The sequence below is a fragment of the Zalophus californianus genome, chromosome 8 (genome assembly GCF_009762305.2).
Source record: "Zalophus californianus isolate mZalCal1 chromosome 8, mZalCal1.pri.v2, whole genome shotgun sequence".
Classification (NCBI taxonomy): domain Eukaryota; kingdom Metazoa; phylum Chordata; class Mammalia; order Carnivora; family Otariidae; genus Zalophus; species Zalophus californianus.
This window is the reverse complement of record NC_045602.1, coordinates 118,657,879-118,683,675: the sequence shown is the minus strand read 5'-3', so window position 1 is coordinate 118,683,675 and position 25,797 is coordinate 118,657,879. Positions and strand designations below refer to the sequence as shown.

The 25,797-nt window shown below is 42.3% G+C and overlaps 2 protein-coding genes across 4 annotated transcripts in view; one reads left to right on the top strand and one right to left on the bottom strand.

Annotated features, from left to right (window-relative positions):
* The window catches only part of RPRD1B (regulation of nuclear pre-mRNA domain containing 1B), a 50,209-nt gene extending 45,200 nt beyond the window's left edge, over window positions 1-5,009 (bottom strand). Inside the window, exon 1 of the mRNA XM_027621570.2 lies at window positions 4,497-5,009. Coding sequence (XP_027477371.1) covers window positions 4,497-4,647 — 151 coding nt within the window. The 5' untranslated portion in view covers window positions 4,648-5,009. The remainder of the gene's footprint in view (window positions 1-4,496) is intronic.
* A 54-nt stretch (window positions 5,010-5,063) lies between these two features.
* The window catches only part of TTI1 (TELO2 interacting protein 1), a 44,883-nt gene continuing 24,149 nt past the window's right edge, over window positions 5,064-25,797 (top strand). For 2 of the 3 annotated variants that reach the window (XM_027621566.2, XM_027621569.2), the window contains exons 1-2: window positions 5,144-5,185; window positions 21,122-23,518. In XM_027621566.2, coding sequence (XP_027477367.1) covers window positions 21,217-23,518 — 2,302 coding nt within the window. In that variant the 5' untranslated portion in view covers window positions 5,144-5,185; window positions 21,122-21,216. Of the gene's footprint in view, window positions 5,186-21,121; window positions 23,519-25,797 lie in introns of all 3 variants that reach the window. The other variant, XM_027621567.2, reaches the window with a different exon arrangement.

Genomic DNA, 25,797 nt, shown 5'->3' with positions numbered 1-25,797 from the left:
AACAGGTTTGAGAATACAAGTTTGAAAAACAAAACAAGAATGGGCCGTCTTCATTTCTGTGATATTTTAACCAGAATAATTGATGGTAAAAATAAAGATAATCCAAAGAAAATTCCTAAAGGATAAGCAGTCAATATCCTCAAGAAGACATATTAAAACCAAGGTTTTCATTTATTCTATTGTAAAGATGAGCATTTTTAATTCACTCTTAATTACCAAATACTGCAGAATGAAAAGACTGAGCCAGGTTTCAGTTTTAAAATAGATTCTTATAATTTATGTTCCTACACTGATAATTTCTCTTTGAACATTCCAATAACAATCATCAATGATATCAATTCTACAATCCATAGAAATCTCTAAATGCACCAATGCATATTTATCTCAAATATAAATATATATTAATGCTACATTATTAATGCAAATTTAAAGGTGTCTGAATTCTGGATATGCAAAATTATGGCTCCCACAGAAACCATAATTCTTCTCTCTTATACATACAAAATGTAGTATTTCCTATTACTCTATATGGCATCATATATTAAACAATAAAAACCTCATGCACTATGTCTGAGTTACAGTTGCTTAGGGGAACATTACTGAATTTCCTGGCTTCTATGCACATAACTTCTCAACCGTAAAGTTACATCACTATCATTTTTGGTCCCAGTTTTCTTTTAAAAGAAATAAATAAGAATATAATCAGACAGTCCAAAACACTACATTTTCTCCAATGTAAAATACCTGAAAAACTCAAGCAAGCCTTATATCAACCTTTACATACCTGAAAAACTAGTCCTTACTCTATTCCTCTCAGAAACCACTTGTTTCTTTTGAAATGCACACAGCATGTATAAATTCTGACACAGCAGGCATAAGATGTGACATTTTTAAAGGTAGCTACAGAAGAATAACCCAAGTTAAAAACAAGATTTTAAAAGCATGTAATAGTTTAAAGTGATGACAAAGTATTCATAAAATTAAATATGGCTATCCTGAGTTTTATCAGCCTTCTGTCAATAACCTAGTTTACATGGCTAACTGATGATAATCTTCAACTGTTCTAATTATTATTCAAAAGCAGATCAAAAGTGTCAATAGTTACAATATTCTACTGTTGCTACAAAGGTATCATTATGGCAAAGGCTTTTCTTTTTTTAAAGTAAACCTTGTCCTGGGATGTTGCAACAAATAAAACTACCAAGTCTATAATGCCAAAAGTTAGCGGATTCAAAAGTACAAAAGAACTTCAACAAAGGTAATTTGATCAAGCAAAGCTTTACAAATGCCATATATTTTATGTTTAAAAACCCAGAATCCATTGTATAAAATGCCAATTTGGACAATTAAGACATGATACATTTTTTTCAGTGCTGCAAACATGATAGCCAAGAGGCCAGAAAGCCAAAGTTTTCACTATTTATGATGCCAATTAATTTTCATCATCCTCAAACTTTGCAATGGGATTTATTTAGTCAAACTTTATCCCTCTACATCCAGCATCCAGCAGCCAACATAAATACCATGTGTGTAAAGGTGATATGACAAAGCCCAGAGCACTTGAATACTCACACCCTCTACTCTAGTCCCAAGTGACAACTCACTTATTCAGATGTCTTTCCAATATGATATAATAGATCCTTTCATCCCCTATCTATGCCCAATCCAAATGGGATGGAGTAGTTATTAGGCAAAATTTATATAACTAGCTGACCAAAAAATTCAATTTGTTTAGCTGGTTTTGACATCTAAAAGAGTTGGGGGGAAAAAAAGCTTATTTATCTGCATTCAGGTCAACAAATAAAAACATTACTAAAAAATATTCATTTAAGAGCATTTTACATCAAACTTCTCCATAAAGAAGGGAAGTTCTACCTAGGACAGAGCCCAAAGGGATAAATTTAAGAATTATTCCTAGAAGGTGGAAAGACAATAACCCATTAAGAATAAAAGTAGTATTTAAGCAAATAATAATAATAATTTCTTTAAACCCTGTAAATATTTTGAAGGCGACTCAGAGATAGTCTGTAAACATCTTAGGGAAAATGACTTGACCACAGATAGAAATGTCTACTTTTAAAGACTCAGGGTGGGCCAGAATCTAAGGGGCTAGTCAATTTGAGCATAAGGGCACAAAATCTTTTTCCACTTCAGTGTGGGGGCATTCTCTATTCATGAAGGAAGCCTGGGTATTAGGAAGCTGTATCCTGATGCTTGGAAGAGCATCCTCTACCTTGGCACTATCCAATATGGTAGCCAGTAGCCACATATGGCCATTGAACACTTGAATTGTAACTAGCACAATTATTTAAAACTTTAGTTCCTTAGTCACACATTTCAAGTGCTCAAGAGCTGCATGTGGCAAGGGCATACCTTGCTGGGCATTATGGATATAAGACATCTCACAGAAAGCTGCATTAGGTAGTGCTGTTTGGATCCTCTACTCAACCATGAAAATGACGTTGGAGACCACAATTGAACTTCTAACCTATTTTTAAACTGTGTTAAAAGGCACCATGCTAAATGCTATGGGTATTACAAAGAAACAAGAAGCCCTAGTTTCTCCCTCAAAACACAAATCTAGTGAAAAAGACAGAACTAGTAAGAATGAAATAAATGCTAAATTATTATGGGATGGGGTGGGATACAGTGACTAATTCTAATCAACAAAAGTGCTATAGGTTTGGTTGGAGTCAGATGCTCACCTTCACTTATTAAAGGGCACTGAGGCACTGGGTACTTGAAAGCACAAATTTTGGCATCAGAGGGCGCTGGGCTCCAGCTACATGCCCCTAAACAAAGCACTCAATCTCTCCGCATCTTTACATTCTCATCTATAATATGGGAGATAATAATGCTGGTCTCCTTAAAACATAACATTCCATGAAATTAGGATCATGAGATTAGGGTTAAAGGAGCTTCACAGATGAATGCACTCTCTAAACTGTTATTTTCCATAACTCAAATAGGTTACAAGGAGGAGGATCTGGGGGCTCCAGGCTCTAGCCCCCAACTGCCCAGAGGGGACCCCTATCTCAGTACAGCATGTATTTGTGGAGAGGGGAGTCTGCTCGAAGGCTAGAACCGGGTCTCCTGAAAGAATCTTGGATTTTGGTGTCTGATGTAGTCTAGCCTCACGAGTTCTAAGGAATTGAAAATACCACTTAACCACTTAGGTGGGATCTCCATCTCACAGATAGTGGAAAACACATGTAAAGTTACTTCCTATACTATAAAGGGCCTACTGCACAGAGGCTGCCCAAAGTTGTTCTAAGCTCCATTTCCTCAGCTTTCTGCTATGGAATCATTAGGGTAACAGCTGTGAAGGTGCCTATCCTTCCCCACCAGACTGTAAGCAACTTGAAGGCAAAAACCATGCTTCACATTGAGTAATCAGTAGTCACATTTCACCATTATTTATGAAATGCCTATACTGTGCTTGACACCATGCTAGATGTTCATTTGGATTATCCTGTTTACTCCTTACCACAGCAAGTTGTTTGAGCCTCAGTTTTTCCTCATCTGCAAAGTTCCTACTCCAGAGAACTCTGAGAATTTAAAAAATGACAATGTATGTAAAGATATCAGTACTGCACCTGGCACATAATTAAAGGCACAGTAAATATCAGTTTTCATCACCTCCATTTTATAGGTAAGGAAACTGAGGGTCAGAGAGGCTAGGCTGCTGGGGTCAGTGAATGGCAAAATCAGGCTTAAATTCCAGGCAGATGGCCTCTGGAGTCAACATGTTATCAAGCATCCAACCCAGTGCCTGGCACATAACAGGCTGAGCTCAATGAATGCCTGTCAGATCCTGAGCAGGGTCTAGAATCAAGAAAAGATGCATGGAGAAGAGGAGCCTGAGAGATAAGGTCTAGGTAGTGCGGCCCCTTAACGGCTCCATAATGGGGGTAACTGTACCCACTTCACAGAGCCGTTCTGAGGACTAAGTGAGGATATTCGTAAAAGTCTTAGCATAGTGACTGGCATAGAATAAAGGCTCTGTAAGTGGCAGCCATCCTTGTCCTCGTTTTACAGATGAGAAAACAGAAGCACAGAGAGATGAAGAAACTAGCCCAACATCACTCAGCTAATAAGTAGCTAAGCCAGGACTCGACCTAGGCAGTCTTTCTCCAGAGTCCTCTGGCTCTTATTCCAAATGCCCAGCAAAGCGCCTGGCACACAACAGTCTAGGGCCAGTGCCCTCTACAAGGCTGTCGAGATAATAATCGTCACAAGTGTCAGGAGTAGCCTGCGGGGAAAAGGGCTGGATGAACTGGGAGTCTGGGAACTTCAGACAAGTATCTTAAACCTTCCCGGGCCTCAGTTTCCTTCTCCGAGAAATGGGGATAACATTGTCTCCAACCTCAGAAGCGTAATCAGAGGCTCAGGCTTGGAAAGCAAGCCTCAACTAAGACGCTAGAGGAGCCTCGGGAGTGGGCTGGGGAGAGGTCAATCCGGGGGAGGGCCCAAGGGGCTGCGCAGGGGGTGTTTACCTTTGCGGAGCTCGCGGTGCCACACAGACACGATGGGTCCCGCGTGCTTGCGGTGGTGGATGAGCCACAGGGACAGGGTCTGTACGCTCTGTTGAGAGTTGCTCAGCTCCGAGAGCTTCTTCTCCAACGCCGACTCGGAGAAGGAGGACATGGTGGCGGCGGCGGGGCCCTGCAGGGAGCGGCCTGGGCCGCCCAGTGCGGCGGGAAGAGTGACGGCACGAGGCCGAGGCCTCACCTGACTGCCTGCGGGGCTCTTTACTGACTGACAGACTGCCAGGGGGTAAGGAGGGGGAGGGGATGGGTCTCCGCAGTAACAGCCGCCCGCGCCGCCGCCACAAGATGGCCACCGACCTCTCACCCCACCGCAAGCAGGGTCAAAGGGCAAGGGCCGGAGTAGCCGCGCACAGGGAGGCGTCAGAGCCACAAAAAAATGCCCCTCCAGTGGCGGCGGCCTCCCTGAACCTCGCTCAGGGCACTTCGAAAGCGACAGACTGGGAGGAAAGAACAGTTCGGCGGCCTCCGGAAGGCGCTTTGACCGCTCGCGCCCGCACGCAGGCGCAGTGAGACTCACCGGAACCCTTTCTCCCGCTCTGGCAGAACCTTTCTGGCGCTGTACGGCGCGCTAGTTAACACGTCACTTCCGGCGGGGCGGAGGAGGCGGGAGAGTGAGGGAAAGGCTGGAAGACGAGGTAAGGGAAGAGTGGTGGGAGCGAGAGGTAACCGAACAACCGGGAGCTCCTAGAGGGGAATCCCGAGGGGACACTGATGCTGAGTGATCAGGACAGGGTACGGGAGGGGGGACTCTCTCCCGCATCTGGTAAGCCCCAGGCCGCACTCTTCTCCGTACACGTCCTGCTCTCTGGCTGTCCACCTACCCCCCACCCCAAAGCTTTGGTTGTGCCAAGCCACTCACGTGCACTTTTCACGCCTTGGCTCTTGCTGTTCTTTCTCCAGAGGTGACGCCTCCCCCCCCCCACCTTCTCACCTCGTGTGCTCCCACTCAACCTCAAGGAGCACCCTTTAATGTCCTGTTCTGACGTTTAGTCTGTGACAGCACCGCCATAAAACACACCTTTGTGCCCTTAATTTGGTTGCTTCGTTCAGGGAATTACATGCTGTCCTTGCCCTCTGGGGGGTCCATTTGAATGTTTCTGAAATTTAAGCAATATGTTAACTTTTTTGAGGGTGGGGGCAGGGAAGTCAATGGTTCCATTGACCTCCTTTAAAACACTATTTGAGACTGTGACCTCTTTACCTATTTTTTTTTTAAGTTTTAAATTCCAGTTATCAAATCAGAGACATTTGTCTTTCCAACTGCTATTGGGTTGGTAGTAGGGAGTTAGGTTATTGTAGACATATAACAGTTTTAAAATTTCCTGATTATCGTGGAACTTACCAGTTATGGGCAAACTCCAGTTAAGAGACATTCTAGTTGATGACTTCTTTCTCTCACTGCACCGTATTGTAGTTCTTTGCTTAGATGCTTTCGATCCTCTTCCAGGCTAGAATCATCATAATCATCATAATCATAGCCAACATAGGGAGCAATTGCTATGGGCTAGACATTGTTTTCACATAGTAACGCATTTAATCCTCATGACAAAGCTGTAAGGCAGTTATTATGTTATTCTCATTTGGCAAATGAGGAAATGGGACAGAGAAGTTAGGCGAACTACCCAAGATCACATAACTAAGATTAAAGGGAAAAGACTGCATCTTATCTATTTTCCTCATCCTGCCACCTTATTCATAGCTGATTACGTGAATTAATATAAAAAAGGTGAATGCCCTAAAATTACACAGTCAATATCTAGTCATAATTGTAATCTAGGGCCTTTGAGTCCAAATCTAGACCATGTTTCTATATTAAGTAGCACTGTCATATACTGAACACTTAACACCAAGTCACTTTGTACTAAGCACATTACATACTTTGTTTTATTTAATCCCCACAACAGTTTTGTGGGATGAGGATTATTATCACTATTTGAAAGATGAGAAAACGTAAAACATGGGTGAGTAATCTGTCCAATATCACTTGGACATAGAAAATGACAGAGCTAGGAGTTAAATCAAGGTTATCTGATGTCTGATCCTAAAGTCTTCACTCCTGAGCCACTGATTCTTTCGGCAAATAATTTTTGAGCACTATGTCTCAAGCACTATTTTAAGCAAAAAGAATCTATGTCCCCAGAAGCTTACCTTCTACAAGAGAAGATCGGCTAAAAAAACATGCAAGTATAAAACAAGTCAGAAAATGATACCTACCTTGAATAAAAATCAAGGAGGATAAGGAAGATGAGGAATGCATTTGTGGGAGGATAGGAGTCTATTATATATGCTGGTCAGAAAAGTCCTCACTGATAGGGTGACATTTGATCAGAGCCCTGAAAGAAACAAGAGAACAAGTCACTTGCTGTATGGTGGAATGTTGTTCCAGGCAGACGGAAAACCAAGTGCAATTGTTCGACCATTGTTGGCATTTTTGAGGAACAGCAAGAAGGATGGTAAGGCTGGAATGATATGAACCAAAAGGCTGGAAATGAGCTCAGAAAAGTAGCCAGGGACCACATGAGATGGACCATATCACGTGGGGACTTGTAAGCAATAGGAAGGATTTTGGATAATACTCTGAATGAAATGAGAGTTCGCTCACTGCTTTTGAGCAAAAGAGGAGCATTGTGGCTGTTAAGCAGAGAACAGCAAGGCTGCATGGGTAGAAGCAGGAAGAGCAGTTGAGCAGCTATTGTAATAACCCAGGTGAAAGGATGACTCAGACCAGGGTGGAGGTGGTGAGAGAGGGTCGGATTCTGAGGATTCTGTCTTTTAGAGGTAGAACAGGATTTGCTGACAAATTAGATCTGTAAAACAAAGATGAGTCTGTGTGGCTGCTTAGATTTCAGCCTAAGCAACCATAAAAATGGGAGTTTGCATTTACTGAATTGCAGAAAGAGCTGGCTTGGGGAGTAAAAGCAAGAGTTTAGATTTGTACATGTCCAGGTGGAAATGCCTTATCCAGGTAGAGCTTCTCTCATAAGCAGTTGGATTTATGGGTGTGGAGTTCAAAGAAGAGATCTGATAGAGTTAGAGATATAAATGTGGGAGTCATAAGGGGGAATAGGTGTAGAAAGAAGAGAGGTTGGGGTGCCTGGGTGGCTCAGTCAGTTAAGCGTCTGCCTCAGGCTCAGGTCGTAAAAATCCCCGAGTCCTGGGATCGAGTCCCCCCACCACCACATCGGGCTTCCTGCTCCGCAGGGAGCCTGCTTCTCCCTCCTCCTCTGCCCCTCCTCAGCTCATGCACGTTTGCGTGTGTACTCTCTCTCTCTCTCAAATAAGTAAATAAAAGGAAAGAAGAGAGGCCCAATGACTGAGTCCTCAACACTTCAACATTTAGAAGTCTGAAAGATGAGATGACACAATCAAGTGATTTTTCTTCTTTAGCCTATTAATTACACTGATTGATTTTCAAATATTGAGTCGACCTTCCATCCCTAGCATAAACTCTACTTTGTCATGGTGTATAATTCTTTTTCCATGCTGCCAAATTATATTTTATAATATTTTGTTTAGGATTTTTGCATCTATGTTCATGAAGGAAATTGGTCTGTAGGTTTTTTTAAATTTACATATTGTCTTTGTTGGGTTTTGGTATCAGGGTAATGCTAGCTTCATAAAATAGATTGAAAAGATTTCTTCCTTTTTCTAGAAGACTGTGTAGAATTGGTGTTAATTCCTTAAATGGTTGGTAGAAGTTCCCAGTGAAACCATCAGGGCCTGGGGATTTGTTTTCTTTTTCTTTTTTGAGTTTTTAAATGACAAATTCAATGTTCTTAAAAGTTATAAGGCTGGTCAAATAATCTTTTTGTATTACTTGAGCTGTAGTAGTTTTTGAGGAACTCACCATTTCATCTAAGTTGTAAACTATATGTGTGTGAAGTTATTTGTGGTATTCCTGTATTATCCTTTGATATCTGTCTGTCTTTCAGCCTCATCAGTCTTGCTAGAAGTTTGTTGATTTTATTGATCTTTTCAAAGAACCAGTGCTTTGTTTCATTGATTTTTCTCTATTTTCTGTTTTCAATCTCATTGATTTCTACTCTGTATTTCCTTCCTTCTGCTTGCTTTGGTTTTATTTTGCTCCTCTTTTTCTAGGTTCTTAAGGTGGGAGTTGGGATTATTGATTTGAGACCTTTCCCCTTTTCTAACATACATATTAACTACTATAAATTTTCCTCTCAGCATGGCTGTAGCTGTGTCCCACAAATTTTGATACATTGTATTATACTTTCATTCATTTCTATGTATCTTTTAAAATTTTCCTTGAGATTTCCTCTTTGATCCATGGATTATTTAGAAATGTATTGCTTAGTTTCCAGCTGTTTGGAGATTTCTAGTTTGATTCCATTGTGGTTGGGGAAGGTACTGTATTCTCTGTGTCATGGCCCAGGATATGATTTATCTTGGTATATGTTCTGTGGGCATCTGAAAGGGTATTCTTCTGTTGTGGGTTGGAGTGTTCTTTAAATGTTGATTAGATCCTGTTGGTTGATGGTGTTGTTGAGTCCTTCTGTTGTCCTTGCTGATTTTCTACTTGTTTTACCCATTGTTGAGAGAAGAATGTTGAAGTCACCACCTATACTTGTGGTGATCACCCATATTTCTCTTTTCAGTTTTAATGCATTTTTGCTTCACACATTTTGTGGTTGTTTTGTATTTAGGATTTGTGTCTTGACATAATCCATTTAGTATTGCTATGTCTTCTTGATGGGTTTACCCTTTTAATGGTTATTAAATGTCCTTTTCTATCTCTGGTAATTTTCTTTGCTCTGAAATCTATCTCATGTTAATATAGTCACTCTTGCTTGCGTTTGATTAATGTTTGCATGATACTATCTTCTGTCTGTCCTTTTACTTTTAACCTACCTATATCAGTATATTTGAAGTGAGTTTCTTGTAGACAGCATAGAGTTAGGTCATTTTTTTTTAAAGGATTTTATTTATTTATTTGAGAGAGAGAGAGAGAGAGCACAAGCAGGGGGAGCGGCAGGCAGAAGGAGAAGCAGACTCCTCTCTGATTAAGGAGCCCGATGCGGGACTCGATCCTAGGACCCTGGGATCATGACCTGAGCCGAAAGCAGACACTTAACTGACTGAGCCACCCAGGTGCCCGAGTTAGGTCATATTTTGTAATCCACTCTGAAAATTTCTATTTTTTCATTGGTATACTTAGACCTTCTATGTTTAATATAATTATTGATATGTAGAGCTTAATCTTCCATTTTATTTTTTGTTATCTGTTTGTTCTGTTTTTGTTTTTCTATTTTTTTTTCCAGCTTTCTTATAAGTTACTTGAACATTTTTTAGAATTCCATTTTATTTATGTATAGTGTTTCTGAATGTATCTCTTTGGAACCATTTTAATGATTCTTCTAGGTATTACATTATTTGTACATAATTTATCTTTACCACTACTAATGAAGTATAACAACCTTACTTCCCTTTATGTCTCCTTACCCTCCCCTATTTATAAGGTAATAGTCTTAAATATTTTTTCTACATATACATTTAGATCCAAATCAGACAGTGATATAATTTTTGCTTCAACTGTCAAATACAATTTAGAAAACTGAAAAGAATTAGAAAAGCCTATTGTATTTATACATAACTTACCATGTTCTTTTTTCCTCCTTGACATTCCAGTATTCCTTTTTTTAATGTGTCCTTTCTGTTTAAAGAATTTCCTTTAGCCATATTTTTAGAGCAGGCCTGCTGGTGTTAAATTCTCTTAAGTTTCCTTTATCTGAAAATGTCTCGATTTCCACTTCATTCCTGATGAACATTTTTGCTGGGTGTAGGATTCTGTCTTAACAGTTCTTCCCACCACCCCCCCAGCACCTGAAAGTTCCTATGCCACTTCCTTCTGGCATACATGGCTTCTGATGAGAAATTCATTTTCATTCTAATTGTTTTTCCCTATAAGCAAGGTATCATTTTTCTCTAGCTGCTTTCAAGATTTTTTCTTCATTCGTTTTCAGAAATTTAATTATGATATCATTATAATTGGTGCAAATTTCTTTGGGTTTATCCTGTTTGGGGGTCACTGAGCTTCTTGAGTATATAAATTTATATTTCTTGCCAGATTGGGGGATTTTCAGCCATTATTTCTTTGAGTACTTTTTCAGACCCACCCTTTTTTTCCTTTTCTTCTGAAACTCTTAGCTCTTTTGTTACAGTCCTATGGGTCCCTGAGGCTCTTTTCAGTCTATTTTCTTTCAGTTGTTCAGATTAGGTAATTTCTGTTATTCAGTTTTGCAGCTCATAGATTCTTTCCTCTGTCCTCTCCATTCTGCCTTTGAGCTCATCTACTGACCTTTTTATTTGTTATCGAATTTTTCAGTTCTAAAATTTCCATTTTTTTCTTCATATCTCCTGTTTCTTTGCTGAGGCTTTCTATTCTTTCATTTGCCTCAAGCAAGTTCATAATTGCTCCTTTTAATCATGGGTGCTTTGATAACTTTCTCAGATAATTCTCACATCTCTGCGATCTCAGTGTTTGATGTATTGATTGTCTTTTTTCTTTTAGTTTGAGATCTTCCTGGTTCTTGGTATGATGAATGATTTTTGATTGGACATTTTTGCATTATGTTCTGACACTCTGGATCTTACCTGAGCCTTCTGTTTTAGCTGGCTTTCTCTGACACCACTCTGGCAGGAGAACCAAGTGTAGGTAGAAGTCCAGACTCCTCCTTCAGCCTCCTTTGACACCCAAGGGGAAGGGCTCCTCATTACTTCCCAGTAGAAGTGAGAGTCCCAGCTCCCTACTTGGTATCACACTAAGGGTGGCCTCATTATCATAGGACAGGAGCAAAAGTCCTAACTGTCCACTAGGCCTCCTTTGACACTACCCCGATGGTGAGGGAAAGGAGTGTATATTCTTGATGTACACCCTTCTCTAAGCTAAGAACCACTTTTCTAGAATGTACTGCCTACCAAAAAACTTCTTGTCTAGTAGAAGGTATAGGCATGTATTATTAGTGTAGTACAAAGCACGGTTTCACAAATACTCTGTAGAGGACAGCTGTAAATGAAATGAGCCTAAAGTAATTTCAGGAAGGATTTATGGGACGTCTCCTTGATTCCCCTCCTCCACCTCTATTTTGTATACTCCTTAGTATTCTGTTGTATACTCCTTCCTTATAGGGCTAGACCCTCCAGTTAACTTCGTTTGTTTGTTTTTAACTTTTTTTTTTTAAGATTTTATTTATTTATTTGACAGAGAGAGACACAGCGAGAGAGGGAACACAAGCAGGGGGAGCGGGAGAGGGAGAAGCAGGCTTCCCGCCGAGCAGGGAGCCCGATGCGGGGCTCGATCCCAGGACCCTGGGATCATGACGTGAGCCGAAGGCGGACGCTTAATAACTGAGCCACCCAGGCGCCCTTTCCTTGTCAAGACCTAAGCACACTGCATGGCACATAGTATGTGCTAAGGAAACATTTGAGGTAGAAAAAAGAACAAGTAGGAAGCTACAAAATTTCAGGTATACTGGAGGTTTAATGTTTATCCAGCTTCTTTTACTCATTTATTAAACAAACAGTGCTTGGCAGACACTGTACCAGATGCTGGGAAAAGTCACAAGTAAAGCTGTAAGACTAGAAAAGTATACTGTTCGGTTGGAGAGGTGCACAAATAAACCAGCCACTTTATTTTTTTTTTTTTTAAGATTTTATCTATTTGTCAGAGAGAACACAAGCAGGGGGAGTGGGAGAGGGAGAAGCAGGCTTCCTGCTGAGCAGGGAGCCCGATGTGGGGCTCGATCCCAGGACCCTGGGATCATGACCTGAACCAATGGTGGACGCTTAACGACTGAGCCACCCAGGCGCCCCTAAACCATTCACTTTAACCCCAGGCGGTAGTCCTCCAGCACACTCTGCATACTACTGCCAGATGGATCCTGAGCAAGTACTCCTTTCATCACCTGGTTCTTATTTTTCAGAAGACAGAGTTTGTGTAGAATGTGTACAGTGTGGGAGTCACATGCCTGGCTGGTTATCAGACTGACCTTGCAAACTTAAAATTCACAAACGAACCTACCATTCCCCCCACCCCAATATAGATTCTGATTCATTAGCTCTGTTGTGGGGCCCAGGAATCTGTGCTTACATTGTTCCCTCTTAATTCTGATAAGCAGACTGGGGGAGCCTCTGGTATAGTGGAAAGTGTGCACACAGCCTTTGGAGTCCCACGGGCTTGAGGTGAATTCCAGGTCTGATATCGCTTGCTGTGTGACGAGGCATCACTTCACCTCTCTGAGCTTTGTGTTATTCAGCTGGTGGATGAGGAATTTTTATGTACATAAAATATCTAGTATATGCCTGGCACTTAGTGAAGTTTTTTTCAACAAATATTAATTCTCTTCCTTCTCTTGAAAAATGTGTATTGGCAATTCATATGTCTGAACTCTTGTCTTTGGAATCTAAACCCAGTCTTTTTATCCATATGCTGGTTATTCAGAGTTAGAACTTCTGGAGAAAAGTCTTATGTACCAAGTTTATGTTATATTGAAGAAATTGAAATTCATGGAACTCACACAGCCAGGTGTAGAGCGAGGACTTAAATCCAGGTAGTCACCTCTGGGTTCTTATTCTGTCCCTGTCCTAGAAACAACCTAAAAGTAGCCTAGCCATAATCTAGAGCTGTGATTGCCCCTTAAGAATGAATCTAACAAGATCCTCCTATAAAGGATGATGTCAGCTACCTGTAGGAAGCACCCCAAGAGAAGAAGAGGATGGCAGTTTTTACCCAGAATCCAGTTCAGGCATAGCTGATATTAAAGCTCTACCAACGAGAGAACCAGACCTTAGAATATGGCTGTTGACTCAACAGGCATTTATTGAATACCTGCTGTGTGCCGGAAGCAATAAACAAACCTGTCAATTATCACTCTTCTAGAGCCTATATTCTAGTGAGAGGAGAGAGACAAATAAACAGGTAGATAATCTGGTTTGATGGATGGTGCTAAGTGCTATGGAGGAAAACTTTACAGTCTTGGAGAGGAGATAGGGAGTGCCAGGGTGGGGAAGAGGGAGAATGGATTACAGTTTTAAACAGGAGTGATCAGAGAAGGCTCACTCAGAATTCATGTTTGAGCAAAGCCCTAAAAGCAATGAGAGAGCAAGTCATGAGGAAATACGGTGGAACAGCAAGTGCAAAGGCCTAATGATGAGAATGTCAGCCCTGGGTGAAGTGTGGCTCACTTGCTGTGATGGCATCTCTATCTTGTCTCTACATTTATAAGATGCTTTGACTTCTCTTCCTCCTGGCCTTTGCTTGTAACAGCTGTTTTACCTTGAGCAGCTTTCCTGCATAGCCCTAAACATGTATTCCCCGAACTCCAACACAAATCCTCCTCCCTCCATGAACACTGCACTGTTGAAGTTCATTCTTTTTCCAAATGTCTTTTGTACTTCTTTTTTTCTCCCTTGTTCACTTCTTGATTGTATAATATAGTAAGTGCCTTGTGATCTACTATCTTATCCTTTAAGTGTCTGTAAGGTATAGCACCTTATCCTGTGCAAATTGCCCCATTTGTCTTCACCATCTATACACCAAGGCCTAGGGATGGTCCCTAGCCCGTTCCTGTGACGAGGCAGAGAGAGAAGGGGAGGCCGGGGAGAGGCTGTGGGGGGGACGGGCTCACCCATGTACTGTGATTGCAGATCTCTTCCCTTGCCTCTCCAGTGACTGCTTTCCGTGACCACAGTCTGGGTATACTGAGCTAGGAAAGGTGTGGTTGGCCATCAGCAATCAAGAACTGGTTATTCAGGCTTATGTTTATTCAGTCACTGTCTGCCGCAGTTGAACTCTGGGCGGTTTTTTCTACTCAGCCAGAGAATCCGCTCTTTCTGAGTGCCTCATCCCAGTGGGCCAGAATGCCCCTGGTGCCATCAGTTATAGAAACATCAAACTTTGCAGCACCACTTTAAGTATAATCAGGGTTGCATTTTATAGGGCTAGAATCTGGGATTCCTAAGTCTAAACAATTCCTTTTGTAATTGACATATTGTCACACAAGTGTGATTTCATGGCCATCCCATAAAGGTATATGATTGCCTTTTATAGTCGTGTCAGAGTAGCAATTTGGTATACTTTCTTCCTTACAAAAAGCTGGTTTATATATTTCTGAGTCTATAACCTATTCTTTTGAAGATCTCCAATTGTGGTAAGTCTTCATCTGTATAATACTCCATTGAGAGAATATACCACAATTTATCCATTCTACTGGAGATGGGCATTCAGGTGCTTTCTGTTCAGGGGCAGCTGTGGATAGTGTATTCTTGAACACACCTTTTGGTATATTTGTGTATGCATTTCTGTTGGGTATTTATCAAAGTGGAATTACTAGGTCATAGAGCATGCGTATGTTTACCTTTAGAATCATAGATCCTGCCAAAGAGTTTTCCAAAGTAGTTGTACCAATTTACAGTCCTACCAGCATTGATGAGAGTTCTTGTTGCTTCACTTCCTTGCTAATACCTAGTATTTTCTTTTTTTTTTTTTTTTCTTTTTTTCAGCTCGGGCCTTCTGGTGGGTGTGTAATGATATTTTATTAAGGTTTTAAATTGCATTTTCCTGACTGAAGTTGAGTGTCTTTTTTCATATGTTGATTAGCCATTTGGACATCCTTTTTTTTTGATATGTCTGCTCAAGTCCTTTTCCATGTTTTTGCTGGGTTGTCTTCTTAATGATTTATGAAAAATCTTATATTATCAATCTGAGTGTTTTGTCGGGTATATAGTAAACATCTTTCCTCCCTTTATGGGTTGTCCTTTCCCTGTCTTAATGCTGTCTTTTGAGGAACAGAATTTCTTAATTCTAATGTAATCCAATTTATCCTCCTTTTTTTTTTTTATGGTTAGCCCTTTTCTGTATCCTGTTTAAGAAATCTTTGCCTACCCCAAGATCATGAAGATGCTCTTCTCTGTTTTCTTAACATTTTCTTTACATTTCACATTTAAATCCAGTGTCAGATGGAACCAAGACATAGATATTTTTTCCTATGGATAGCCAAATGACATAGCACTTCTATTAAAAAGACCAGGTCATTTCAGCTTTGCCTTTGTGAGGTATGTGGATCTGTTGCATATGAGGGAGCTATTCTGTTCCATTAGTCTGTCATTCTTTATGCGACTAATGCACTGACTTGACTTATCAGTACCTGTACAGTAAATCTTGAAATCAGATAGTGAAAGAACTTACACTTACCACAACTTACCAACCTAATTTCTCTTCTTCAAGATTGTCTTTGCTGAAGCGCCTGAATGGCTCAGTCAGTTAAGCGCCGTTGGCTCAGGTCACGTTCCCAGAGTCCCAAGATCGAGCCCCACATCAGGCTCCCTGAACAGCGGGGAGCCTGCTTCTCCCTGTGCCCCTCACCCCACTTGTGCTCTCTCTCTCAAATAAATAAAATCTTAAAAAAAAAAAAAAAGATTGTCTTTGCTATTTGAGGCACTTTGCATTCCCATATCAATTTTAGAGTCATCTTGTTACTTTCTACAAAAGTCCTGTTGGGATTTTGATGACTATACCAATGATTTTCAAAGCCGTTTTTGCTTCCGTGGGGCATTTGACAGTGTCTGGAGAAATTTTTGGTTGCACCTGGGGGAATGCCACTGGCATCTGGGGGACAGAGGCCAAAAGATGCTGGTAAGTATCTTACAATGCATAGGACAGCCTACCACTAACAAATAATTATCAAACCCAAAATGTCAAAGGTGCCACTGTTGAGAAAGTCTGGATTAATGTAATCATTGTTTCAGTGAGCTTTCTACCATTTTATTATTTTCTATATGACCCAGTGGTTTTGCTTCTCTTTTCCTCATTTTTTACCTTTTTTTGGATAATTCAAAAAATATTATCGCATTTTTACCGCTGTCTGAACTAAGTATCTGTTCTTTTACAGTTCTTTTGGTGCTTACCCTACAAATTTCAAATTATTGTACCACCTCCTGATACTACTAAACTTTTAATACACATAACTCCTTTTACATCCCCTGCCATGCACCTTTGTGCATTATTGTCTTGCATTTTGGTTTTATATCTATACTTAAACTGCAAAAGACATAATTACTATTTTGTACAGTTAGTATTATTTTATATTGGTATATTCCATTGTTCTTCATTGCCTCCTAAATAGTCATGCTTCTATGTAGGTTCATTTTTCCCTTTATTTTTTTCCTTTAGTGCAGACCTGATAGCAATGAATTCACTTAGTTTTTAATCCAAAAACATCTTTATTCCACATTCAGTTTTGAAAGTTGGCTTCATAGGGTATAAAATGCAAGCCTGATAGTTACTTCCTGTTAGCGCTTTAAAGATGTCCTTCTACTTCTACTGTCTTCTGGATTTCATCATTTCTGTGGAGAAGTATCTGTCAGTCTTACTGCTCCGTTACTTTTAAGATTTTTCTTCTTAGTTTCAGTTTATAACAGTTCGACTGTGATATGTCTGTGTTTTTGTCTTTGTACTGCCAACCTGGGTTTGCTGAGCTTCTTGAATCTGTGGGGTTGATCTCTTTCATGTGTTTGGACATTTCTCAGCCGTTTGTCCCCCAACAGCAGCCTTCTCCCAGAAGCCATGTAGTTTGAGATCTCTAAAAACTGCAGGTTTGTCCCACCATAACCACATTTTAAAAGCATTGTGGTTTCTCTTTCCTCAGTGACAGCCCTCGGCCCGTGCCACACTGTAATCCTGAGCTCATGTCGAGGGTCAGCAGATGCAGCAAGGGCAATAAAATAAAATAAATAGTAAAATTTAAAAAAAAGAAAAGAAACAGCTATCGACTGTTGACTCACTGAACATTCACCCCTGGCTAGAGTATTCATCCACCTAGTCCTCATTACTTCCACAACTACTTATGCTTTAGGGAATCATTTTTGTAATTTATCTGCCTTTTCCTAGTTGTCAGCAGGAGTATTAGCCTGCCAATACCCTACCATATCCAACTTCAAGGCAGAAGGGGCCCGATGTTTTTGAGTGCTTGTCATGTGCCAGATGCCCTTCTAGGTTCAAGGTGTAGGATTGCCCAGTCTAAAGTAACTTAAGACAGACGGATACAAAATCATGCAGCTTACGAAGTTCCATAGTAGCGGTGTGCACAGTGGTGAATGTGAAACAGGACAAAGGAGGTGAATGTGAAGGAGCGCCACCTGCTTGGGAAATTGCAAGTTTTGTCATTTTACGTGGTAGTTTCAGGTGGAAGGAGTGAAGCCCTGAGAGCTGAGGTTGCTGAGATAGGCAGGAGCCTGATGGCCAAGGGCCCCCCGTGCCATGGTGAATAGGTGGGCTAGGGAGTGCAGTTGAAGAATTTTAAGCGGCAAAGAGTGATCAGATTTTTGTTTTAGAAAGATTACTTACATGTCATTGTGGAATGTGGATCCAAGAAGGGCAAGCACGCGAGGCCAGGGGCCCTCGAGGAAACAATTACAGTCAGTCCGACAATAAATAGATGGTTATCATCACCAACAGATTTGAAAGATGTTGAAGGGGTAGAATTGATGAAATTTAAGAGAATGGTGGCATTAAGAAGGAGGTGGGAGAAAGAGAGGCTAAGGTTTCTAGCTCAGGTGAAGGCCGTAAATCACCAAGGGGGCACCGACAAGCCAGCAGAGTTCAGTTTGGGATGGATTGTGTGTTCCCATTTCATTAGCTCTATTGCAGTTGGTGTCATACAATCTGAGAGCATAGTTCAGGGGGGCCCCAGGTCGTCTTCTTGAAACTCCTGAGATGAATAAGAGAGATGTAGAGCCCCAGGCCATTGCCTTCACTCCAGCTTCAACCAGACCCTCTGATTTATTCTACCTTGTGTGCTGGGCTTCCACTTAAACATTTTATTTGAAAGAAGTTTTCCACACTAAAAGAAGAAAAAACAATTTACTAACCGTTTTTTCTTCCTCATTCATCTGCCCATTTTAGGTCTCTCTTTAGTTGTTCATTTGAATGGAATCCTTTCTGAAGTATCTTCCTTGGGAGGGTGTGTGGGTAATGCCCTCTCTGAATTCTTGCTCTTGTTCTCGCAGTCTGACTGGTGACTGTCTTGCCTGTATATAGGGTTTGGGGGCCACAGTCCTTTCTTTGCAGTCTGTAGATGCTATTCCATTGTCTTCTGGTGTCCCTTGTTGCAGATGAGAGAGCCAGAGCCAGTCTTCTTCTAAGTTGTTTGTTTCTTCCTGAAAGCATGTATAATCTTCCTCTGTCTCTTTTAGCATACAGGAATTTTACCGGAGTGTGACTAGGTATGTGTCCTTCTGTCTTTTCAGTCTCCAGATAAATCTTTCTGCAGCTCAGGGAAATGTTTCAGTTGTTTATTTGCTCTGGCTCCTCCATCTGGTCCTTTCTCTCCTTCCAGAATTCCCAGCTATTTACATGTTGCTTCTCCAAGTCTCACGAGGTCCATCTCTTTGTAGTTCTGCTCTGAGTTTTAAAGTAGCTCTACTTGATCTTCCAGGCCACTGATTGGATCTCAGTAATTAACCATCTTTTAAAAAAAAAAAAAAAACCCATCAATTGAGCTTTTTCAGTGTGGAAAATCATGTTTTTAAAATTCTAAAAGAGATATCATTCGCCTTGTGATCAAACTTTTTTATTGCTCTTACTATTTTTCAAATTCTCGTCTGTCTCCCTTAGTGGTTCTGTTAGTCTAAGACTCACCACCTCAGACTGCTCGGTCCCATTAAGTGGCTATCTTCCTTCCCTTCTGTTATTCCAACTACAGTACCTCAGGCAGGGGACAGCACAGCAGCCTCCGGGTCATGCGTGTGTGAGCCGGTGCCAGTAGGATAGCAGTAATCCCTGGCCGAGCCTTCTGGCGTCAGTAGCTTGAGAAAGGGCAGATTTGAGCTTTCTTCCTTTCATAGCTTCTGGGGAGGGGGGGTCACAGAGACCAAGAGCTATCCCCTCAACAAGCCTCACAGTGACCAGTATTGCCCTTCCTTGCAGACAACCATGGGGCTCTGTGGACCAGACTCTCTCCAGGGTTTTAGAGCTTGATTGTTGCCCTGGAGCCCTCTCCTGACCCAGGAGGAAAATCCGGCATTGACTGTCTTTCTCTCTCTGGGCTGAGCAGATCTTGCCCACACTCACCAGGCACCACTTGCCTGCCACCCCTGTAGTCAGTGGGGCTCTGGAGGGTTCACTGGATTGGGGACAGGAAGGGGCATCATCTGTTCAGAAGCTCCCAGTAAGTTGAGCCAAAAGAGAGAGAGAGATTGGGAGAGACAGACAGACTGACAGACCCCACCGGCCTAGACAATCTCTAACCTCTCTCCAGTGCCAACATTTTATGGTTGTACGCATTTATGGTCTCCAGCTTCAGCTCAGTCCTCAGTACCCTTGGGCCACACTTTTATGTCTTCCCAGCATGCTCTGCTTCCCGAAAGGGAATATTTGAGACTTTTATTTCTCTCCTCAAGCCCTCTGTTTACTCCACCCTCCCTCTTCTTGTTCACTGTCAGCCTATGACTTTGAATTTCTCCTCACAGAGAAAAGAGACTCTCTGGTATTAAGTTGCTCAGCTCGTTCGCTCACCTATGAACCTATCTCCTTTCACTGCCTGCCTGCTGTCCATCTTTCCATCCTGCTGGACTCTCTCTTCTCCCATGAGTTCTGTGATGTGCTCCTGGTTTTCCCCTTTCTCTGGCTACTCCCTTCTGTTTTGTTCTGCTCTCCATCTCACCCAGCTCTGACTCTTCTTCCATATCACTGGTTGCCAGGGGGTCTTCTCAGTGCATAAAGTTGATCCTATAACTTCCACTTAAAACCTCTCCATGACAGGAACAGGTGATAGAAGTCAGAATAGAGGTTACCACTAGGCAGTAGGAATCAACTGTAAAGTGGCTTGAGGGAGCCTTCTAGGGTGCTGGAAATATTCTCTGTCTTGTTTTGGGTGGTGGTTATATAGATCTCTACGTCACAAAAACCCAGTGAGCTGTACATTAAGACTAGTGTATTTTACTCTATAAATGTTATACCTCAACTTGAAAAAAATAAAACTGGGGCGCCTGGGTGGCTCAGTCAGTTAAACGTCTGCCTTCGGCTCAGGTCATGATCCCAGGGTCCTGGGATTGAGTCCCGAGTCAGGCTCCCTGCTCACTGGGGGGTCTGCTTCTCCCTCTGCCTCTGCCCCTCCCCCCACTCTTGCGTATGCATGTGCTCTCTCTCTCTCTCTCTCTCAAAAATAAATAAAATCTTAAAAGAAAAAGAAAAAGGCAAAACCTTCAGTGGCTCTCCATTACTACCACAGGTCAAGATCCAAACTCGTTAGCATAGCCCACAGATTCCTATTAGTCCTCCCTCAAGTCTGGCTCAAGCATCTTCCTCCTGTGAAACCTAGCCTGGCTTTCCCAGGCTTCTGACGCATGGGTCTCCCACGCTCACTCAGGACCGTGAGCACAGGCCTGTCCCCATTCTTAGCAGCCTGTGTTGGAACTGACCGGCTGTTTCCCTCACTAGACCGGGGCCCCCTCAGAAGAGCAGCCACGTCTCCTCGGTTCCGTTTCTCCCCTAGCACCTTGTGCAGTGACTGGCACATAGGCCCCCACTAAAATGTCTGTTGATTGAATGACTGCAGGTCCACTTTGGATTGGCTTTGAGCCTTGACCTTCACTGAAAAGTGCTCTTCCCCTGGCCTGCAGGATGCTTCCTCAGTGAGAAGGCTACCGCACAATGGCAGTGTTCGATACTCCTGAGGAGGCCTTCGGTGCCTTACGCCCAGTCTGTGTTCAGCTCACGAAGACCCAGACGGTGGAGACCGTGGAGCACCTGCAGGCAAGGCTACGAGCTGTGAGTGACTCCGCCCTTCAGGAGCTTCAGCAGTACATCCTCTTCCCTTTGCGATTTACGCTGAAGACGCCGGGTCCCAAGAGAGAGCGCTTGATCCAGAGCGTGGTGGAATGCCTCACGTTTGTCCTCTCTTCAACATGTGTGAAGGAACAAGAACTTCTCCAGGAGCTCTTTTCGGAACTCTCTGCCTGTCTGTATTCGCCCAACTCCCAAAAACCCGCAGCTGTGTCTGAGGAGCTGAAATTGGCCGTGATCCGGGGCCTCAGCACATTAATGCACTCGGCTTATGGGGACATCATCCTGGCTTTTTATGAGCCCTCCATCCTGCCTCGTTTAGGATTTGCTGTATCTTTACTGTTGGACCTAGCAGAACAGGAGAAATCAAAGCAAATTAAAATTGCTGCCTTAAAATGTTTACAGGTTCTACTCTTCCAGTGTGACTGTCAGGACCATCCGAGGTCCTTGGGTGAGCTTGAGCAGAAGCAGCTGGGGGATTTGTTTGCTTCTTTTTTACCTGGAATCTCAATGGCACTGACCAGGGTGATCACAGGAGACTTTAAACAAGGGCACAGCATTGTCGTGTCTTCCCTAAAGATCTTTTACGAGACAGTGAGTTTCATTATGGCTGATGAGCAGCTCGAAAGGATCTCAGAGGTCCAACCAAAGCCTACAGTGGAGCATAGAGTCGCAGAGCTGATGGTTCACAGGGAAGCCAAGTGGGTAAAAAACACCAGTGACAAACTGACTCTCCTTCTTAAAAAGATCGTTGAGTGTGTTTCAGTCCACCCACACTGGAAGGTCAGGCTGGCACTGATAGAACTCGTCGAGGCCCTTCTTTTGAAGTGCGGTCAATCCCTGGTTGGATCGGCTGGACCCCTTCTGAAGGCTTTGGTGGGTCTAGTAAATGATGAGAGTCCTGAAGTCCAAGCCCAGTGCAATAAAGTCCTGAGACATTTTGCAGATCAGAAAGTAGTGGTTGGCAACAGAGCCTTTGCTGACATCTTGTCAGAAAACCTGCATTCCCTCGCCACGTCTCTTCCCCGCTTCATGAACTCCCAGGACGATCAGGGCAAATTCTCTACTCTCTCCCTGTTACTTGGTTATCTGAAACTCTTGGGCCCCAAAGTGAACTTTGTCCTCCACTCTGTGGCCCATCTTCAGCGCCTTTCCAAAGCGCTCATCCAAGTGCTAGAATTAGATGTGACTGACATCAAAGTTGTCGAAGAGCGGCGCTGGAATTCTGGTCACCTGAGCACTTCTCCAGAGACTGCAGCTCCGCTGCCGTGGAGCCCAATGCAGAGGAGATATTTCCGCTTCTTCACTGATGAGAGGCTTTTCCTGCTCTTGCAGCAGGTGTGTCAGCTTCTCGGTTTTTATGGGGACCTCTATTTGCTCGTAGATCACTTTATGGAGCTATACCACGAATCTGTGGTTTACCGGAAGCAAGCCGCCATGATCCTGAATGAGCTGGTTGTGGGGGCTGCTGGGCTGGAGGTGGAGAATCTTCATGAAAACCATATTAAGACAAGCCCCGAGGAAATGAGGGAGATCGTGACATCTCTACTGGAAGAATACACAAGCCAAGAAAACTGGTATTTGATCACTTGTATCGAATCTGAAGAAGTGGAAGAGGAGCTAACAATGAAGTGGTCAGGCCTCCAGGCCATCACATGTGGTGCACACACCTGCCAAGTTACATCTTTTCCAGCCTTCTCAAAGCCAAGTCCCACTATCTGCTCCATGAACAGCAACATCTGGCAAATATGCATCCAGTTGGAGGGGATTGGCCGCTTTGCATACGCACTAGGAAAAGACTTTCGTTTGCTCTTGATGTCAGCCCTCTATCCAGTACTGGAGAAGGCCGGGGACCAAACCCTGCTCATTAGTCAGGCAGCTACCAGCGCCATGATGGACATTTGCCATGCTTGTGGCTACGACTCTGTGCAGCACCTGATCAATCAAAATTCGGACTATTTAGTGAATGGGATCTCTTTAAATCTGCGTCATCTGTCTCTGCACCCCCATACCCCAAAGGTCTTGGAAGTCATGCTGTGGAACTCGGACGCTAGCCTGCTTCCTTTGGTGGCAGATGTGGTTCAGGATGTCTTGGCCACTCTGGATCAATTTTATGATAAGAGAGTGACTTCCTTTGTCGGTGTCCTGCATGCCCTGCTGGCAGCATTAGGTATATACAGAGCCCTTTTTAATGCTAATTTCGGGGAAGGCCTAGTATCCTTGTTTGCCTAATCTTATTTTTTGTTTGTGGTTATGCTTTGGAGGACATTATTTGAATAGTTGTCAGTCCAGTCCTACATGTTATGCCAGGGTTCCACTGCTTTTTATATATATGTATACATATACATATACACATACGTGTATATATATATGTAAACACACATATATATTGTATATATATCAGATGTTATTAATGTATATGTTAATATGTGTTAATATATAATATATTCTAATATGTACTCTTAATAACACACATATATATACACACACACATACACACTCTTAATAACCTCTACCATATATTGAGCTCCTGCTCTGTGTCAGGGACATAAACCCTGCAGACTAAATGTAAACATCATTTTTATTTTACAGAAAAGAAGAACTAAGGCTCAGTGAGATCGACTTAGCCACGGTCACACAGGCAATAAAGAGTAAAGTCAGGATTTATGACAGTTTTGTTCTTTTCAGTATACCAAACTGTTTCTGACAATACGTGGGGTTAGCAGTATCTGTGCTAATGGAGAACAGGAATAACAGGAATTACTCAGTCCACAGATGAGCTAGAGTATTACTGTCCACTAGAACTTTCTGTGATGATGGAAATACTCTATATATGTTCTGTCCATTACAGTAGCCACTAGCTAGATGTGGCTAGTGTAGCTGAGGCACTGAATTCTTTATTTTAATTTAAATAGCCACATGTAGCTAGTGACTACCATACTGGACAGAGGTCTAGAAACTTTCTTTTAATCTTTGAATTGTATGAGGTGGTTTGAGTTTCTCTCCTTCCTTTTGATCCTGTTGGGTGTCTGTTGGAGGTGTTAATAACCATTAAAATGGCAAAGTTTTGGACAAGAAGAAAAAGAATCTCTCAATTAGATAGTCTTTGAATGAAAAAATAACAAGCTGTATACTTGAGTCCCTTTTATCCAAAGACCATATCTCTAGTATTTATCTCAGCCCAATAGTCTCCATGGTAGGTGAAAATGTCACTGACCTCATTTTGTCAGCCCAGAAATCCAGGATCATGTAAGAAAGTTTATCACAGCAAGGAGGGTGGCTGGAACAGAGACCCTTGTCTGCCCTGTACCTGATACCATTTCCAGTGTTCATTCATTCGTTCATGAACATTCACATGCAATCTAAATGTTCTTTTATTCATTTATTTAATAAAGAGGAGCTGCCATGTGTCAGACACTGTGCTTAGTAATCAGGATATAGCAGTGAGCAAGATGAATAAACTCATGCAACTTTCTTGCTCCTGCAAAGGAGATGACAAGTAAATCATTAAACAAGTTCATTTTAGAGTCTACTAAGCACTCGGAAGAAATTAGACAACCTGATGCAAGAGAGGAACAGGGTAGGATACTTTAAGTAGAGTGGTCAGGGAGGGCCTCTCTGAGGAAGCAACACTAGAGCTGAGACACCAGAGCTGAGACCTGAAGGCTGAGAAGGGCCCCTCGGTATGAGTGGAGCTGTCCTATCTTTTTTATGTTTTTTTAAGAACCTTCGGGCAAAAGAAACAGGTGCAGAGCCTGGGAGAGAGGCCATTGTGGAGAGAGTAATATGAGATAAAGCTGGTAGGTGCGGCGAGGATAAACCCCGCATGGTCTTGTAGACCAAGGGAGGGAGTTTGGATTTTATTTTGCAACCACTCGGAAGTCTCTGGACTGGGCTGGTTGCTGGGATGTCAGCAGTGACCAAGAAGGACTGGACCCCTGCCCTCGCAGCAGCACTGCTGAGCCTGGCTGATGGCTTCCATGGTCTGAAGCTAGCCCAGACTTCTCCCTTTAGTGCTTTGGAGAACTAGACTACGTTGTCAGTTTGAGATTTTAAAACTGTATTGAGAAAAGGCCTATTAAATATATCCTCTCAGGAGATATCTCAGTTGGGGCCTTGGAAAGTGAATTGTCTTGGGTTGCTGATGTCTTTGGTCCCCTTGAAAGGAGAAACCCTGTGTAGCGCTTCATCTTTACTTTTTTTAATTGAAGCAGAAGAGGAAGGGTCTCCACTGTAGAGAGAAAAACGAAGATGATTAACATTGACTTGAGGGCATCCTACAGAAAGAAGCAAGATGGGAGATGGCTTTCCTGAAAGTGTTGAAATCACCCCAAATATGTTTGCATTTGAAATGGTGAGCCACACTGAAGCAGAGTTGGTCAGTCGTTCACAAATCAGAGTAGCACTACGTGCTGCCGTTTGTTTGTCTTTGAGTTGTCTAACTGATGG